Source organism: Antedon bifida, chromosome 5, assembly GCF_963402885.1.
Source record: "Antedon bifida chromosome 5, ecAntBifi1.1, whole genome shotgun sequence".
In the NCBI taxonomy this organism is placed as follows: domain Eukaryota; kingdom Metazoa; phylum Echinodermata; class Crinoidea; order Comatulida; family Antedonidae; genus Antedon; species Antedon bifida.
Window position 1 is genome coordinate 28,598,502 of NC_136230.1, and position 17,777 is coordinate 28,616,278.

The 17,777-nt window shown below is 35.9% G+C and overlaps 3 protein-coding genes across 11 annotated transcripts in view; 1 reads left to right on the forward strand and 2 right to left on the reverse strand.

Moving 5' to 3' along the window:
* Positions 1 to 8,307, reverse strand: part of LOC144843044 (guanylate cyclase soluble subunit alpha-2-like) — a 171,326-nt gene extending 163,019 nt beyond the window's left edge. For both annotated transcript variants that reach the window (XR_013612218.1, XM_078699697.1), the window contains exon 1: positions 7,298 to 8,307. Coding sequence is in view for 1 of the 2 variants with exons in the window: in XM_078699697.1 (XP_078555823.1) it covers positions 7,298 to 7,435 (138 nt within the window). In the remaining variant the exon portion in view is untranslated. The remainder of the gene's footprint in view (positions 1 to 7,297) is intronic.
* Positions 8,308 to 10,213: 1,906 nt separating this feature from the next.
* On the forward strand, positions 10,214 to 17,438 carry LOC144843065 (putative protein FAM10A4). 8 transcript variants are annotated; one of them, XM_078699738.1, is made up of 9 exons: positions 10,214 to 10,421; positions 10,823 to 10,904; positions 11,110 to 11,215; positions 11,334 to 11,556; positions 11,882 to 12,095; positions 15,748 to 15,864; positions 15,954 to 16,238; positions 16,293 to 16,367; positions 16,767 to 17,438. In XM_078699738.1, exons 1-9 carry the CDS (start codon positions 10,312 to 10,314, stop codon positions 16,923 to 16,925), a joined length of 1,371 nt encoding a protein of 456 aa, XP_078555864.1. In that variant the 5' UTR covers positions 10,214 to 10,311; the 3' UTR covers positions 16,926 to 17,438. The 8 variants fall into 8 exon arrangements, with proteins under 8 accessions (XP_078555864.1, XP_078555866.1, XP_078555867.1 ...); XM_078699740.1 differs by having other exon boundaries at positions 15,954 to 16,220; XM_078699741.1 differs by having other exon boundaries at positions 15,954 to 16,202.
* Positions 12,546 to 15,231, reverse strand: LOC144843069 (sarcalumenin-like). The gene is made up of 4 exons (XM_078699749.1): positions 15,088 to 15,231; positions 14,695 to 14,865; positions 14,056 to 14,172; positions 12,546 to 13,709 (listed from the first exon to the last, which is right to left on the reverse strand). Exons 1-4 carry the CDS (start codon positions 15,161 to 15,163, stop codon positions 12,703 to 12,705), a joined length of 1,371 nt encoding a protein of 456 aa, XP_078555875.1. The 5' UTR covers positions 15,164 to 15,231; the 3' UTR covers positions 12,546 to 12,702.
* Positions 17,439 to 17,777: the final 339 nt, after the last annotated feature.

A 17,777-nucleotide genomic window follows, 5' to 3' on the forward strand; every position in this document is an offset into this window, starting at 1 on the left:
TAAAATGAATAATTTAAGAATATTTGTTAAAATACCCACGAACAAAACAAAAAAAAAGAAACATACTAACCGATTTATCGTCATTATGAAGTTCAAATAACGAAAACTTTTCCTTGAAAAATCCACAAGAGACACGTTTTACATTTTCTAACTGCATTTCAGTGTCACATTGTTTTGCAACACATGTACATAAAACGAGTCCTGTCACAAGTCTGCCGACATTTATTTTTCTATCGCTCATCATTTGTTCTAATACATAATACAGCGCTTCCGAAGAAATATCTTTACACAATTCTAACACATTAAAATTGTTTTCCAACTCTTTACAAGCACGAATAGTACTCTGGAGGACGGGTGAATCCAAAACAGCTAACCCCGTCAATTTATATTCAATGTATGCTAAAACCACTTCCTCTAAATCAACCATAACGCTCGACAAACAATTGATAATGGATGTAATGGTCAAGAAAGTTACAACTTAAAACATTTATTTTTGTTTTTTAAAAAGAAGTTGTAACATAGAAACTAATTTTGTCAGGAAATGTATTTTTATCATTTATGTGGTTTATTTGTGTTTAGAAAGTTACAATATTAACATTTAATTTGGTCAAAAATGTGAATATACGGAGCCGATTGTAATTTTTAATCCTTAGTATAGTGAGAGATTTTATAAACAAAAAAAGAGCGAACGGAAATTAATGATTGCAGATTAGACATATAGAAATGGATTGAAATTGGAAATCCACATGATCAAAGAAAAGAACCCCATTGTTTCGACAGAAGCTAATGACATTTACAAAGGATGACACAGTTTGAATAGAGTAATTACCGTATAACATAATTAAATTTTACACCACCAATACTACCGGGGTGTTTAGGATCGTAATATACTTTTCTTAAGTACTCATCCATACTCATTACCCTCAATCACCCAAATGAAAACTTAAATAAATCAAATACTTAAATAACACGCAAAAATCAAATTTCATTTTCGTTGTTGCTTTTAAAAGAAAAAACACAACCTTTATTTTAACACACATTCTATTTCAATATATTTAACAACCATAATAATAATAAACTTTACCGAAAAGAAATAAGAATTATAAAATTATATAACATTAATTAAAAAAAAAAAGTGTTAAGATAATATTTAAATTTGTACAAATTACAATTGGTTAAGAATCTTATTAAAAAGTTCTGAATCATTTGTAATCAACTTTATGGCTTTAGCAAACGCATCAACATTGATACAACGTAAATGAAAGTAGTTTAGCGCCCATTCAAAATGGGTAGCGCTATTGTCCACAAGTTTCAATGCCAGAATTGGTCGAAAAAATGTTAGCAGTTGTTCATATCTTGAGCCGTGAAAGTTATAACGTTCAACCATGTCATTCAGAATGAATATAAATTCTTCTATGAAAACCTTCTCAATTGTTCTCATTATTTCATTGTACTCAAGTTCGGTAGTTTCTTTCTTAATCTCCACCTCCAGCACAGGGTTCAGGTACTCTTCCGTAAACACCTCATCTTCTACCTCATCTTCTACATCGGCTTTTCTTGCCAGAAATAGGTGATAGTCACCTACCGATGACGTGTCGTCATATACAATTCTCTCCTCTTCAGAAATTATTCTCGATCTATAATGTTCGTCTTCTTCAGTATTAGATATATTATTTAAATCAACGTTCATTGGAGGTGGGGGTTGAATCGCCAGTAAACATGTCATATCCCCGGCCATCTCTTCCCTCATCTCTTCCTCCTCCTCTGCTGTAAAATAGGCACCAGTCATAGCTAGTATGTCTTCGTCTTCAAATTCTGAATCACTGCTTATATATATAACTTCTTCTTCGACATCAGAGTCCATAGTAAGATCAATGATTTCAATCACGGAACCCATAGTAACTAGTTGTTGATTTTTGGTCTGTCTTGTCGAGCTCTGTAGCGTTGTAGAATGAGTTAAATATTACAAAATAATCGAGAGTTATATACAGTGAAAAGCGCTGTGTTCCTTTTGTTTCATTAAGTAGCTTCCCCAATGTCATTGAATTTAAATCATCATTCCGTTTTTCCAAAAGATTGCATTGTAATTACGGGAACTGTTTTAACCAATCGTAATTGTCATTCTGGTAACTTTTTTTGGTCCGTGATTCTGGCATTCCATTGTCATTCATGTCTACACCGGTTCCACAATCGTCAAATCCATCCAATTCTAGAAACATTTCATCGACCATGTCCTTTTGCTCCATTAGATCTCTCCACTGCATCAATGTTAAATTAATACCTTTCTTCCCAGGTTTAAATTTACCATCTGGTTCTGATTGATAGTATTCTCGGATACATACGTACATATCATCACCCCAACGTTGAGCAACGACGTGCCTCGTTTCATTAAGTTTAATACGTTTAGTAGCTGTAACTGTAATTCGACTATCATTCTTAAAAAAGTGATTCTTTATCACCGGTCGACAATCTTGTTGAAAAGAAGCGCTTGTATTTGGTTCATCTTCTACTCTCTGTCTCTTGCTAGACCTCATAACTCGCTGCATAGTAGCCTTAGCCTTATCAGCTAATTTAGAATCGATGTAATCAGCTGTTGGTTTGTAGAAGTTCATACTGATGAAAACTGTACTAAATTCTCTTAATCAAGAATGTAGAAGTGAGTTTAGTGCGTTGTAAAACTGGTACTGATGAGTTCACTATAAACTTACCCATATATTTATACACACTAAAATAATTTATGCATGATGTCAGTAGCGTCCCTCTTTACCCCTCTTTTTGTTTTATTTTAAAAGGAAACAAAGAAATCTTTTCGTAAACGTAACCAATTTAAATGAAAATAAAACTAAACATTGGAAAAAACAAAAATCTTCAAAAAAAGTGAAACTAAACATCATAACGGCACACATTAAACTTTAATATGTCAAACACCCCGAGTCACTGCTTTTCAATTTCTACCCCTTTGTTAACAAATCCGGAAGATGATTAATTACCTGTCGGTAAAGTTCAATCAAGACATACTTATTATTTAACTTCATTCATATGAAATCACCAATATTTAAATTCATTCATTCTCATCTTTTTGTTTTAGTCATTGTTATAATATCCGGATCAAATAACTTATTTTGTTACGTTGATTTAATTAAACCAGGTGCATCTGTTATTGTACACCCTTTTTAAAATTACCGCCAAGTACATGACTAATTCAAATCTTACAACAATCTTTTACTTTCTTACCCTATTGTCTTATACTATTCCCATTGTTAACCATTGTGTGAAATGATATTCTCTATTGACTTATACTATCCCCATTGTTAACCATTGTTATAAAAACACCTGGCGGATATTACGTAATCAGGAAAATTCATTTTGGGCTGAAGTCCTATTGCTTCTACTACAGCTGCAGACTCGTATCTAGATGAATGTCAATAGTAAGTTAAGATCTACCTAATGACAGCTGCAGATTCGTATCTAGATGACTGTCAATAGTCAGTTAAGAGATCTATCTAAAGACAGATGCAGACTCGTATCTAGTTGACTGTCAATAGTCAGTCAAGATCTACCTAATGACAGCTGCAGACTCGTACCTAGATGACTGTCAATAGTCAGTTAAGATCTACCTAATGACAGATGCAGACTCGTATCTAGTTGACTCAATAGTCAGTAAAGATCTACCTAATGACAGCTGCAGACTCGTATCTAGTTGACTGTCAATATTCAGTTAAGATCTACCTAATGACAGCTGCAGACTGGTATCTAGATGACTGTCAATAGTCAGTTCAGATCTACCTAATGACAGCTGCAGACTCGTATCTAGATGACTGTCAATAGTTAGTTAAGATCTACCTAATGACAGCTGCAGACTGGTATCTAGATGACTGTCAATAGTCAGGTAAGATCTACCTAATGACAGCTGCAGACTCATATCTAGATGACTGTCAATAGTCAGTTAAGATCTACCTAATGACAGCTGCAGATTCGTATCTAGATGACTGTCAATAGTCAGTTAAGATCTACCTAATGACAGCTGCAGACTGGTATCTAGATGACTGTCAATAGTCAGTTAAGATATACCTAATGACAGCTGCAGACTCGTATCTAGATGACTGACAATAGTCAGTTGAGATCTACCTAATGACAGATGCAGACTCGTATATAGATGACTGTCAATAGCCAGTTAAGATCTACCTAATGACAGATGCAGACTCGTATCTAGATGACTGTCAATATTCAGGTAAGATCTACCTAATGAAAAATGCAGACTCGTATCTAGATGACTGTCAATAGTCAGTTAAGATCTACCTAATGACAGATGCAGACTCGTATCTATATGACTGTCAATAGTCAGTTAATATCTACCTAATGACAGCTGCAGACTCGTATCTAGATGACTGTCAATAGTCAGTTAAGATCTACCTAATGACAGATGCAGACTCGTATCTAGATGACTGTCAATAGTCAGTTAAGATCTACCTAATGACAGATGCAAAATCGGGTGGTTTAATACATCTGACTGCTACTATTTTTTCATGAAAAACACATTTTTCTATGATTTAAGTTTCTACATTTCTCTGTCTCGTTGTTGTCACTTCTTATCTCACAAACGAATCATCTCTCAGGATATCTAATAAATTATCTTCGATTTAATAATTATTACTTCAATACCTGAAGCTCAGCATCTTTTCACACGGGGATGTGTCTCGTTAGTTGTAATTAAACACATGGGCAGTATAAATCTAACACACTTGGGCAATGTGATCTTACAAAAGTACCCACTCGGGCAAAAAGTACCATTTTTGGATAATTTATGGCATGATTTAGCAAGTTAAAATTACTGTTATGATAGATTGATGCAAAGGGAAATCTGAAACAAGCACACTTTTGACATCATTATATAACAAGAAGTGAGAATAAAGTTGAAAAAAAAGACACAATTAACCTTTTGTGACATTGTTTGTATCTAATACGACCATAGGTTATGGTTTACAGGACCAGCGCCCACAAGCGGTAACATACAGGATGATGTTCGAGTGACTTCAACCAATGTATATGGTAGCATTAATGGCTAATAATCACTTTTTATATAAAGAAAAATGTATTGTTTTTGGTTTTATACTGTATAATACGTTTTCCATTTTCCCCCATACTTTACATTTGTCAAAAGCAAAACTCATGATACAAAATCCGATTTACTTTGTGTGAAGTCCGGAAATAGTAATTACTATAAACTCGTTACCCCCAGGGTTGTGTATGGGGTGTTTTCATGAGGATATTTTCTATGATTGCGCGATTAGATCATTATATTCCCCACTTAAAATTTGCCAATCGCAAAACTGTTACAAAAAATCCGATTTACTTTGTGCAAAGTCCGGAAATAGTAATTACTATATATAACTCATGCGACTGATCGGTACCCCAGGGTTGTGTATGGGGTGTTTTCATGAGGACATTTTCTATGATTGCGCGATTAGATCACTTAAAATTTGCCAATCGCAAAACTGTTAATGAAACAAGAAATCGGATTTACTTTGTGCAGTCCGGAAATAGTAATTACTATATATATAACTCATCCATGCGACCGATCGTTACCCCAGGATTGTGTATGGGGTGCTTTCTGGAGGACGTTTTCTATGATTGCGCGCGATTAGATCATCGAGTCATTACCCTGGGAATCATTTATCAGTTATGGGCAACTTACGCCGTGATTTATTCTACGCGCGGGAAACATGCAAGAGTGAAACCGCCTCTGACATTTCTATTAGAATTAGATAGGGATGTTATTAGTATAAATCGTTTCTTTAGAAACTCTGATTTGAAATAAAGACGGTACGTTTGTGTAATAAATATCATCTTTGACCAAGAACGTTAACATTTTTGTTTTAATCACGTACTTGTGTACGTAAACTAAATTTGCTGGAAATAACATCAATAATCAATCCACCCGTTTCTATGCGTCTACACATACCGTCAGTGACGCCATAAAAACAACATGCGCGTCTAATCAACTTTTTCCCGCGTGCCTTAATTTTAAGTATACTACGCGAAGGTAAAACCTACAGTATCAGGCGTATTCTCTTCGCAAAGAATAAATTAGAAAAGAAAAATAGATCACGTATTGAAACTGTTCACTCTATTAGTATAACATAGTGATAAATAAATAATTATATCGGAAAACCACATCTCGCAAAAATGTTATTCTGCTTTTAGAAAGCACTTGGGAATGATCACACTTCGCATACATTACGATGACGACTCAGCCGTGAATTACAACACTTTGTAATATAACTACATTTTATACTAATTTTTGTTTGTTTTTAAGTACAAATCGTTACTATCGATTAGATATATGCAAATTATTACAACTTTGACCTTGACAAATTCTCATCATAACCTCTGTAATTTGGAAAGGTTCATTGGTTGAAATAACAGCCTAATTATAGGCTATTATTGTAATTATAATGCACGAAGAGTTCAACTCATTAAGGCTACAGTACAAAGGATACGCGTGCAAACAAATGGCACGCGTGCGTACAAATGGAACGCGTGCGTAGAAATGGCACGCTTGCGTAAAAATGACACGCGTGCGTACAAATGTTGATGATTTATCTGCTATACAAATAATGGCGGTATGAAATTGCATGGATTGAACCTAAATCATTCCATTGCGCTTAATATCTCATTTGTGTTCTTTTTGTGCACAATCTTGAGGCCTCTACCCGGCATGTTTTCTCTCTCTCGTGTTTTAATAATAATCAGCATAGGCCTATCCAATATAGGCCCCATTAAATGTTGAGTCTTGCCCCAGGCTACTATTCATGGATCTATAAACTTAGTTTATTTATAGCTCCATGTTATGATCAATTCGCAATACTCGCATTAATGCAGTGTAGTGAAGCCCATCTTCCAGAACCAAAACCGACAGGAATCCGTGAAATGATTTGCTTAAAATCCTTCTAAACTAAGTGGGCTACTAATATTACAAAACATTAAATATAATTCCACAAATTACCATGTTGACGTTGCTATAACGCGTAGGCTTACTGTCTAAATATTAGACCGATAAAATCTAGATAATTTATTACAATCAACAAGAACCGTTTAAAATCATATATTATTTGACATAAATTCCTTACATATATTACATGCTTTCTCAACATTAAACCCCAAATGTTGAACCCCCTCTTTAATTTAATTCAACTAAACCACTTTGGCCCTAAGGATAATTATGTTGAAAACCAACCACGTGGCACCCAAAATGTCCCATTGATGTTGAGGTTGATATAATGTGTAATTTACTTACCGTTGGACATATGAGGGTAGCTACCCCTTCACTCAAACTCTGCAGATCTAGCTTCTTCCCGTCTTCTTGTTCCTTCCTGTTTCCATTTTGATATTCTGGGCTATGCCCATTTGAAGATCGAACTGGCGATGTAGTCATTGTTTTTAGCCTACTTATCCAAGAACAGATTATTCAGTTTCCAAAAGTATTACCTTTTATATTTCACCTTCCGGGCAAATGGGGCTTCCTCACGGGATGAGTCGATGCCACTCTCAAATGCAAGCAATTATACGCGTACGTAAGCCCTATTAGAATGCTCAGAGTTCTCCCGGCAAGCATACATTTAAAAGAAATCAGGAACAACACAATTCAAGTCCCTTGGGTATGGTTCATGACATGAATTAACCCAAGCAGAAAGTGAAGATCGTCGTATTTTGTAAAAACCGCATCAATTAAATACAACCGTTTGTTTCACCTTGATGCATCTTCTCTGCGTACGTTTATCGTAAGCTAACTGGCAGCATGCACACACTGGTCACACTTGCCGCCGCATCCCGAATGACATACCACACAATAACATTGACGGATGTTTCATCAATATATACCGCGTTGTACCGGTAATGAACAAAACGTTGGCAACGAAACGACTAAATAGCCTGCTCTCATTAAATCATTCACATAATGCAAAATTGTTGATTAGTGTTCTTTCCTACTAATTGTTTTGTAATGCTGACTTACCCTGCCTCGGAAAAATATCGACTGACGAAGGTTACAGTAGCAAGAAAACGATACTCGACGATGTTATACTTTTCGCTCTGTGCTATCCTTTCCAATTTTGTTAACATTAACTCGTCGTCGGCAACTCTATCATTCGCCGTCGTCGTATAGGTGGTAAACCATGCACATTTTGTATACCATTCTTATCGCAATTCACTATTAGCTCTCATTCAATACCACGATGCAATATTGACAATTCGTGATCCTTTCCACTTTTCTTTTGAATGGCCGATTGAGGCCACTAAAGATTAGGTTATTTTTAGACCCATTCAGCGAAAATCGTTTGATTTTGGGTATTAACTGTACTGAACGTATTGGAAAATCTTATGAACGCAAGATGGCGCTATAATCAATTTTTAACGTAACCGAACCATTTTGGATGTTCCGTAATGGGTTTACGCGTAGCCTAATTGTGACGAGAACGTGTCAAACAGAATCCAACTTTATGCTATTAAACTAAATTAGTATATACCTAAAGTGAAATAAGCCGGCTAAATCTTTTAAAACTGAATGGATTTGTATATCGATGCGTGAGACGGCCGATCGTCAATTACTACCGCGGTCCTCTAATATACGCACAGAAGATACTGCGAAATAATGTACAGTGTAGTGATGTGCATCTATTCGGTCCCTAGCGTATTCGTCCACTTTCAAGATGCCCTAACTAACTGTCAAAGGACCATTGTACTTGTGTTAATAACCAACACTCTTCCCTAGTATCATCAATTCAAACACGCTGGTGCATGTAATAGGATTTGTAACCAAGGCGATTAATAACTATTTTGTAGGCCTACTAATCATGTTAAGAAATGCTTTTATGCTTTATAGCATCACAATCCTTGCCTAAAATATGGGACCCCACATGATGTAAATTAACTGTTGGGCATTTAGGCTATTCTCAGTAGCTTACAAACATTTTTTTCTTTTATTCTTCAGTGTTTGTTGGTATCGAAATAAATCAAATCAAAATTCATATTATTTTCTCCATGACAAATTTTAAATAAAAATAATCGATTGCAATGATTATTCCATCCCAACCAAACAGTATATACAAATCATTATTTCACTAATTTTGTATTCAGTTTATTAGGATGTGTAGATGCAAAAAATATCTCGTTCAATTGCTCTCGCGTACGCGTGTGACGTTGCACCAGTAAAGTACGCAGATTCACAAATTCACCAGGTGAAACTGATTAAAAATACATGTGAATCACACATTATTAATGGCGTATTTGATATATGATGTATCATTTTATATCATTTACGTTACACTTCATTTATATCAACCTTTCCCAGCACATTACAAAACACATTGCATCAATTAACCTTCGCATATGATAATGTATATAAATGTATTTTAATTTTTAGTGGCAGCTCAGAAAAAGGAAATATTCAAAACACGTGACCTAATTATGATGACGTATGAAATATTAATGAGATAATATTTCCTACAAAATGTAAAAATTAGCTACAAAATACTTTTATCGGCACTTAAGGTAGTCTAATATTAAAAAATATGTTTTGAGTTCACATAGCGCGAAACAATAATTATTCACATTCATATTTCATTTGTTTTGGCTAAATCTGTTATTTTTCTATTCATATACTCGGACAGAATACTCGTATACACATTTAAAGTGGAATTCTTCAAGGACACCACCAATAAATGAAATATCCACACGCGCATTCATGACGTCATTTTCATCAATGTTTTGACGCGCTGACGTGTTTAAGGAAAAAACTCAAGAGGGCGTTATTGCTATTTTTGTCATTATCACACTACAGTATCACAAATCGGAATACAAAATAAATGTATTTTTTATTTAGAGGAGGTTATCGTATCCAAAATTGGAGGAGAGATGAGGCAAAAAAATAAAAAAATAAATAAAACCGGACGTACTACGTAACATTTTCGGTTGACATAAATAAATGTAGGATTCTACTAACCTACGGATTTGTTATCATTGTATATGTGAATTTATACTTTTTTTCAAATTATAGATATTTTGAATCCTTTTATTTTGTTAGCAATATAACAGTACTGTAACAGTACTGTAATTTTAAACAACCTGGTTGACTGGGGATAGAGGTGAGCGCGAGGACACATCTGAGAAAGACATAAACTGTATTGCACATATGGCGTTTCATATTTGGACTAGAAGGTTCGCGTGTGATATTGCGGTTTTGTTGTTTTCACGAGATCTGCATGTGCGACATGTGCTAAGTTCGATTTTGCAAATAAAATATTAATTTAAACCATGGAAAACGAACAGATTGAGCTACTTAAACTCTTCGTGCAACAATGCAAGGCAGACCCAGATAGTTTGCATGCCCCGTCTCTAAAGTTTTATAGAGATTGGTTGGAGAGGTATGAACTACAACTTGTTTTTGTAGGTCGGCCTAGCTAGCTAGGCCTAGCCCCTAGGCCTAGAGTTTGTAGGCCTAGTACTGCTAGGGCCGGCTAGGCATAGCCTAAGTATAGTCTTTAGGCTAGAGATGGCTAGAGCCTAGACTCATCTGGCCTACCGTACGTCACGTAGTTAGCATTAAGATCAAATCTTGATTTAGTAGTAGGCTAGATATTCATTTATGGCAGCTAGATAATTAATCTAGGCCTAGGCCTCCTACTAGGCCTAGTAGTAGTAGTAAAAAGTAAAATGAGTGAATAAAAAGTGCCCTGTCCCCACCCCTGTGTACTAGAGTAGAACCTAGGGCCTGAATAGTATACTGTAGTCCTATTAGTAAGGTACACATGTTTGTTTTCCACAGCCTTGGGGCTAAGATTCCTCCACCTAAAGAACAACCCAGTGAAACCAAACCAGAACCTGCTGAAGAAATGAAAACCAATGAGGTAAGACGATGCAAGATGTGCATTTATAATAATCCAAAAATGAAACTTGGTTAAAATACCTTTCTGTGTGTTATATGTACGATACTGTATCTAGTATTTCAAAATAAAACCTGTCTGTATTGACCTGTAGGATTTACATTCAATACTAAATAACTGGAAATCTAAATTCATACATTAAAAATGTTTTATTTTATTAAAATTTCAGAGTGCTAAAGAAGAGAGTGCTAAAGAAGAGAGTGCTAAAAAAGAGAGTGCTAAAAAAGCAGAGCCAACACCCGAGCCAGAAGTTGAAAGTGAAGAAAGTGAAGTTGGTAAGTACAATTGTCAGACAAAATTGGTGATAAAAAAACTTGGGAAAAATCCTGCACTAGTGCTGTCGAGCAAAAACCATGATGTAAGTCACCTGGATTATTTCTATTTCCTCCACAGAATTTGATATGGAAGGTGTCATAGAGGGCGACACTGATGAACCGCAAGAAATGGGGGATGGCAGCATTGAGGTCACCGAAGAAATGATGGATGCAGCCAATGAGAAACGATCCACGGCACAGATGGCGCTCAGTGAAGGAAATCATGAAGAAGCCATTAAGCTGTTTACAGAAGGCATTCTATTAAACCCTAACTCGGCCCCTTTATTTGCAAAGAGAGCAAAGTAAGCATTGGGCATTGATGTATTACAATAAAACACCTGTATTGGTCTCGTAGGTGTCCCCTTAATAGGGGTTAATCAGGTTAAAGCCCTGCCCATACGTATCCCACAATCTGTTAGTAGTATAATTGAACTTAGACCTACTAGATATTCCATTTTAATGCTCTGTATCTGTGCAACTATTGGGCTAGACCACGCCTTATTAAATCTGACTCAGCAAATATGCAAAGTTAGTAGTTATATTACTGTATGGCCTGTTATTATACTGTACTGGAAGGTATATTGCTATAATTTACCGGTTTGATTATGATTATTATTTCATCTTTAGTGCCTACCTGAAAATCATGAAGCCAAATGCAGCAATAAGAGATGCAAACAAAGCCATAGAAATCAACCCAGATTCAGCCTTGGCCTACAAGTGTAGAGGCAAGGCTCACAAACAACGAGGACACTGGGAGAGTGCTGCCAAGGACCTGCAGATGGCCAACAAGCTGGACTTTGATGATGATGTATACATGCTGTTAAAAGAACTTGAGCCTAAGGTAGGCGTGTTGATGAAGAGGGAGGGGTGAGGTCTCTATACCCTCCAAATGTGTAAACTACGTATATATTTCTTCCTATTAGGTAATAACAAAGTCAGGTAAGTTTATGCTTATGGGCCTTTGGTAGAGTTAGCTCTTTCTCTTCTTTGTTAACCATAGAAACATCCAGGATAGTGTCTGGGAGGGTTTAATTCGTGAGGCAGCAGTTAAGTGGATATTCTACTATTTTGGCAACTTCACAGTAGATCTAGCACCAGCTCTCTATTTCGACTAAATTATTGTCATCATTACGGATAACATAGATGAATATGTATATTCATCCCTAGAGTGACATTGTAAGGTCATGGCTGAATATGAAAATATACAAATCTTGATGTTTAGGGATTCTCGTTTGCATAAAAAGTTAGCTTACAAAATCAATCTCAAACCATGATAATACAACATACTGATATCTTGCTTCAAACAGTCTTTATTATTTTAATTTTTTTATATTTTATTGCTTTAATCATCACATTTTTAAGTTTAAAATTAAGTTACATATATTGTTTTAATTTTCTTTTTTTTTTTATTTCAATGAAAAAGAAGCAAACACTATTGAGAATTCATTTTATAATTCTATTTTTTTATGAACTGAAGAACTTTTGCGAACGTTGAATTTTTTGAGTAGATCTGGTAGTTTGCTAAATATAGCAGTTTCAATCATTTCAAGTGGACAACCTGTAAATATACTGCAGTGAGCTTTTAGAAGTTGAAACGAGTCCAGTGGATGTAAATTAAAAAACTGTTGAAAACTCTGCGGACTTGCCAGGTCAAAGGCGCTGACATTTGCATTACCTAATACTCGCTGAAACACCCCATACTTTCCTGGGTTTCTGATGATGTCAGCCATTTTCTTTTCATTGCTGTACATTAAAGATGATTGCTGATCGTATGTTTGCTTGTATGCTTGCACAGTTAAAGCATGTATGCGTGCGGATATCGCTCGTTGCCGAATCATCGATATCTTAGACTGTACGTTATTGGACACAATAGTGTGCAAGTCTTCACCAAGTGATTGTTCTTCACGCTCGAATAATCCCTGAAACGCTATGTTTTTAAACTTTTGCGACCAAAATGAACCAACGTACACTCTCGGAGGTTCAGTTACATTTATCAACGGCGATAGATTCCAGAAGAGGGCGCCATACACACGCATTAATTCCTTCGTGTCCATGCTGTCGGCTTTATTCATTATGATTTTGATTTTCGACTCGTGACCTTTCAACCTATGAAATATAGATTCAAGTTCGATTCCAACATCTAGTTTTGACGGATCGAACACTACAAAAATCAAATCGGCTCGATCTATAAACCAATGCATAACATCATTGAATGGATAACCACGTTCTTGCTGCCTTCGATTTTCAATGATTCCTGGTGTGTCTACAAAGGTTACTTTCTTGAGTATTTCGTTCGGCATCTCAAGACCTATAAGACGCTGGAGAAATCCTGTACCAAAAGTCGTTAGAGAGCTGTATGGTTTCTCGTAGTCTGTAACAAGAGCGGTGCCGTCCACCTTCTTCGGCAGTTTTCCATGCATCACAATTGTGAATTCCGATGTTGTTGGTTCAGAACCTGTAATATAAATTTTGTGAACATTTGTCAAAGGTATTAATTTTGTACCAGACTCCTAAGTGCTGTATCTCCACATACTACAATATTTGCTCAGTATCATAGGAATATTTGGTAATACAGCATCTCATTTGTATCACATGTGGTGTCTGTATCATGTAGGGTTAGGTTATAGATATGATTCTAGGAGATATGTGAAACACATGTGATGTTGTATACCAAATATTCCTATGCATTCCTATAAAATCTAGATACAGTACCAAAAATCGAGTGAATTCTGCAATATTATACTTTATATATTTTACTGTTTGATAAAAAAAGAAATTGTATGAAAGAGAAGCCAATGTACCTGTTGCGAGATGAGGTCTATCATCATCAAGTTCCAGGATGTAGTTGATCAACGTGGATTTCCCTGCGCTCCAAGGACCTAATACCAACACCATCGGGTCTGCATCAATCTCACTATCTACAAACACAAAGAGGTTCTTATTAAACCAACTTATTATCTCCGTGATTTTTCCTATGTGACTAAATATGATTGTTTTTAGCTATGTTCATAAAATATTATTTTGATGAACAAAGTAGGCCCTAATGGAGGAAAACATCAACAGAGAGGAAGAGAAACATATGATACATTTTATGTAAATAACATGGACGGTACTAATCTTCATACATTCAAAATACTAGAACCAAAGTTGCTCAATCAATTCAACTTATATGAATGGAACCTATATTATTTTACCGTAATAAAGGGATATGTGAAATAAAAATGAATGAATTGTCCAAATAGAGGCACCGAATTGAACTTACTAAACAACAGATTAAAATAACGAAATATTTTATTATGATTTTTTTTTCCTGAATGGGGAAGTGGTTTTCATTTCATTATTTAATATTGTCATCTACTATGACGTCTGCACATCCAGGGTTGTAAAAATCGAGGTACTTGAAATATGGATGTGAAAAATAAATAAAATGTGATTAAAACCTGATAAAACATAATTATGATAATGGTAAAGGTCTTCAATGGGTTTGATATCTTCTCGATATATTTCTTTGAGTTTGCGCATAACGGCTTCTTCCAGATCCTTCTGAATTGTGTCTTTCTTCGTCAAACTGTTTAGCAACATGTTTTGTTTTTGCTCACACTGGCATATACCTGAAAAATCAATATAAAATCTACTATGGTCTATACTAGAAGCAAGTTAGTTTACTGTGTAACCGGTGGCCGCCGGTGGTACTTTACGTAAACACCGGCGTCTATAGGCCTACTCTGATACGATCAGTTTGTGTACAGACAGTGTTATGGTAGGCTAACATATGATATTGTGGTCAATATTAATCAAGCGTTTAAAAAAAATAAGAAATGTCGGAATAAAACCTGAATGTGCGACAAGTAATGCCAAACAAACCACCAATCCGGCCGTAGTTCTCGCAGTAGTCACTCTAAATGCCATCTTGTATTATAGAATGTGCTTCAAGTCAGTGGAGATGAATCGATTTGGGAAAGTCCCTAAATAAGACTACCCAGCTTGCTAAAATTATATGTTCCTTTCATTACAAGAATACTGTTGTAAGACCACTATAAATCATATGGTAAATCTATCAAACATTTATTTTTAATTATACAATCCGATTCTGATATTTCCTTTTAATTTTCTAAATAAATTTAAAAACAAAGGAATATTCTTATTGAGCCACTTAGCTGGTTTGTTCAGTCAAGCGTGTCAATCGTATGTTGCTAGCTTTGAACTTTGATCGTTGGTAGATTATACGTCACGGGGAAACGTAAATATAGCAGATGAGACAAATGGCGCCGATTACAAAAAAAATGTATTTATTCCATAAAGATAGCTCGTTGATTTATTCATAGGCATAACATTACACACCGTTTTACGCGTAACTTTGCATTTTATTTGTAGCAACCACACTCATTGTGCAATTTTATTTTTAAGCATAACATACGCACAATTTACGGGCAATTTTTCATTTTATTTGTACCCACCACACTCATTGCGCAAACTTTGTATTTCATTTGTAGACATCACGCATTAAGGAGCACAATAGGAAGTATGAACGAAAACGCGAAGAAAAGGAAATTAAAGAAAAGATAGCACGAATTAAGGCGGCCAAGGAAGCTCAGGAAAAGGCTAGAAAGGTGTGTTGACAATGTATACTATATATTTAACCAATTGGTGAATATATAAATTTTATCAAATATTACTTGATTTCATCTTTTTTTTTTAGGAGGAAGAAGCAAGACGTGAAGAGGAAGCAAGAACAAGCAGTCAGTTTCCCGGTGGATTTCCCGGCGGTTTTCCCGGTGGTCCTGGCGGTTTTCCCGGTGGTGCTGGTGGATTTCCCGGTGGGGCTGGCGGTTTTCCCGGTGGGGCTGGTGGTTTCCCAGGATTCGGCGGAATGGGTGGGGCAGGTATGCCCGGAGCTGGTGGTATGCCTGGTTCTAGTGGTATGCCCGGGGCTGGTGGTATGCCCGGAGCTGGTGGTATGCCCGGAGCTGGTGGTATGCCCGGAGCTGGTGGTATGCCCGGAGCTGGTGGTATGCCCGGGGCTGGTGGTATGCCCGGGGCTGGTGGTATGCCCGCCGGAATGCCAAATATAACTGAACTGTTATCTGACCCCGAAATTATGGAAGCTTTCAAGGTAAATAAAAGTTTATAACCCCAAATTTTAATAATTATTATAATGATCATAATAAATATAAAACCCTTCAAAATACACTTATCTCCTTTTCTGTAACACCTGCGTTACAAATGTTAACATTATTTCTATAATAGTTATTGAATTGATCGTATTTAGCTTTCCTTTATAGATAGAGTAGATAGGCCTATCAAAACGCGTCATAATCATTTTATTACGTCGTGGCTAACGCATAATTCAATTATTCAATTATATAGAAAGCATTCTCAACATTAACTTTTAATGATCACATACAACTGCCGAACCAACGATCGAACGATTGATTCTGGTTCAGTTGTAGTCTAATCTTAGACCTATAAATTAGATAGGTTCATGGTCTAATCTAATTCTTTTTTTATCCAGGATCCAGTTGTAATGGCAGCCTTCCAAGACGTCAGTAAAAACCCTGCCAACATATCCAAGTACAAGGATAACCCCAAGATCAGTAGCATCATTGAGAAGATGACCAAGAAATTCGGCGGCGCAGGCGGCCAACAACCACCTCCACCCGACTGCGATTGAAAAAAAACACATCTGTATGATCGATCCAGGAAATAATCGATTCGCCTGGATAATCAATAATATTCAATGATAATTAATTGATTACATTTTGTTGATTGTGTTTTATGTTAGTTTCTTACTGCCCATCGTATCTACTAGTATTTCCACAAACAGTACCGTAATCTACTATCTTGATTGAATCGCTACAATATAATACACGATACGCGCTTACCGAAAATAGTCGATTCCTTCTCGGGTTTTATCGAGTCGATCCGATGGGTATCCGAAAACAGCATGGATGTATATACTAATTATACCAAGAATAATTATGCATAATTATTTGTGTTTACCATAATAACGTCATGTATTAACTAACCTACGCCTGATATTGATATATTCCTGAGTACAGAACGTAGTAAGAAAAAAAAATGTATTAACGCATGTTGGATTAGCAAGTAAATGATGTTTTAATTCTTCTGTGTTTTTATTTTACTTTTAAATAATAATACATTTCAAATGTTAGAGGAACCAATGCATACAGTGTAGTACTGATTTTTTATGTAGCCGTGCTTAGCATAGTCTTGAGGTCGGTGCAAGACCTCTTTTTTAGCTTTCACACCGGTCCCACGCTATTTCACTTATATTAACAATTTCTTGGACTTTCTAAATTCTCACTCCTGAAGACGATCAAAGTAGGCCTACAGTATATTGATATGATCGAAACGTCGATTAACTCCAACAACAGTTCTTTTCAATTTTTAGTCGCGTGGACGCGACTCTATAGTTCACTATGTCGGTCGGTTGGTCTGTCTGTCGGTCTGTCTGTCTGTCGGTCCGGTATCACTATGCGTTTTATCGCTTTCTGACCTTATC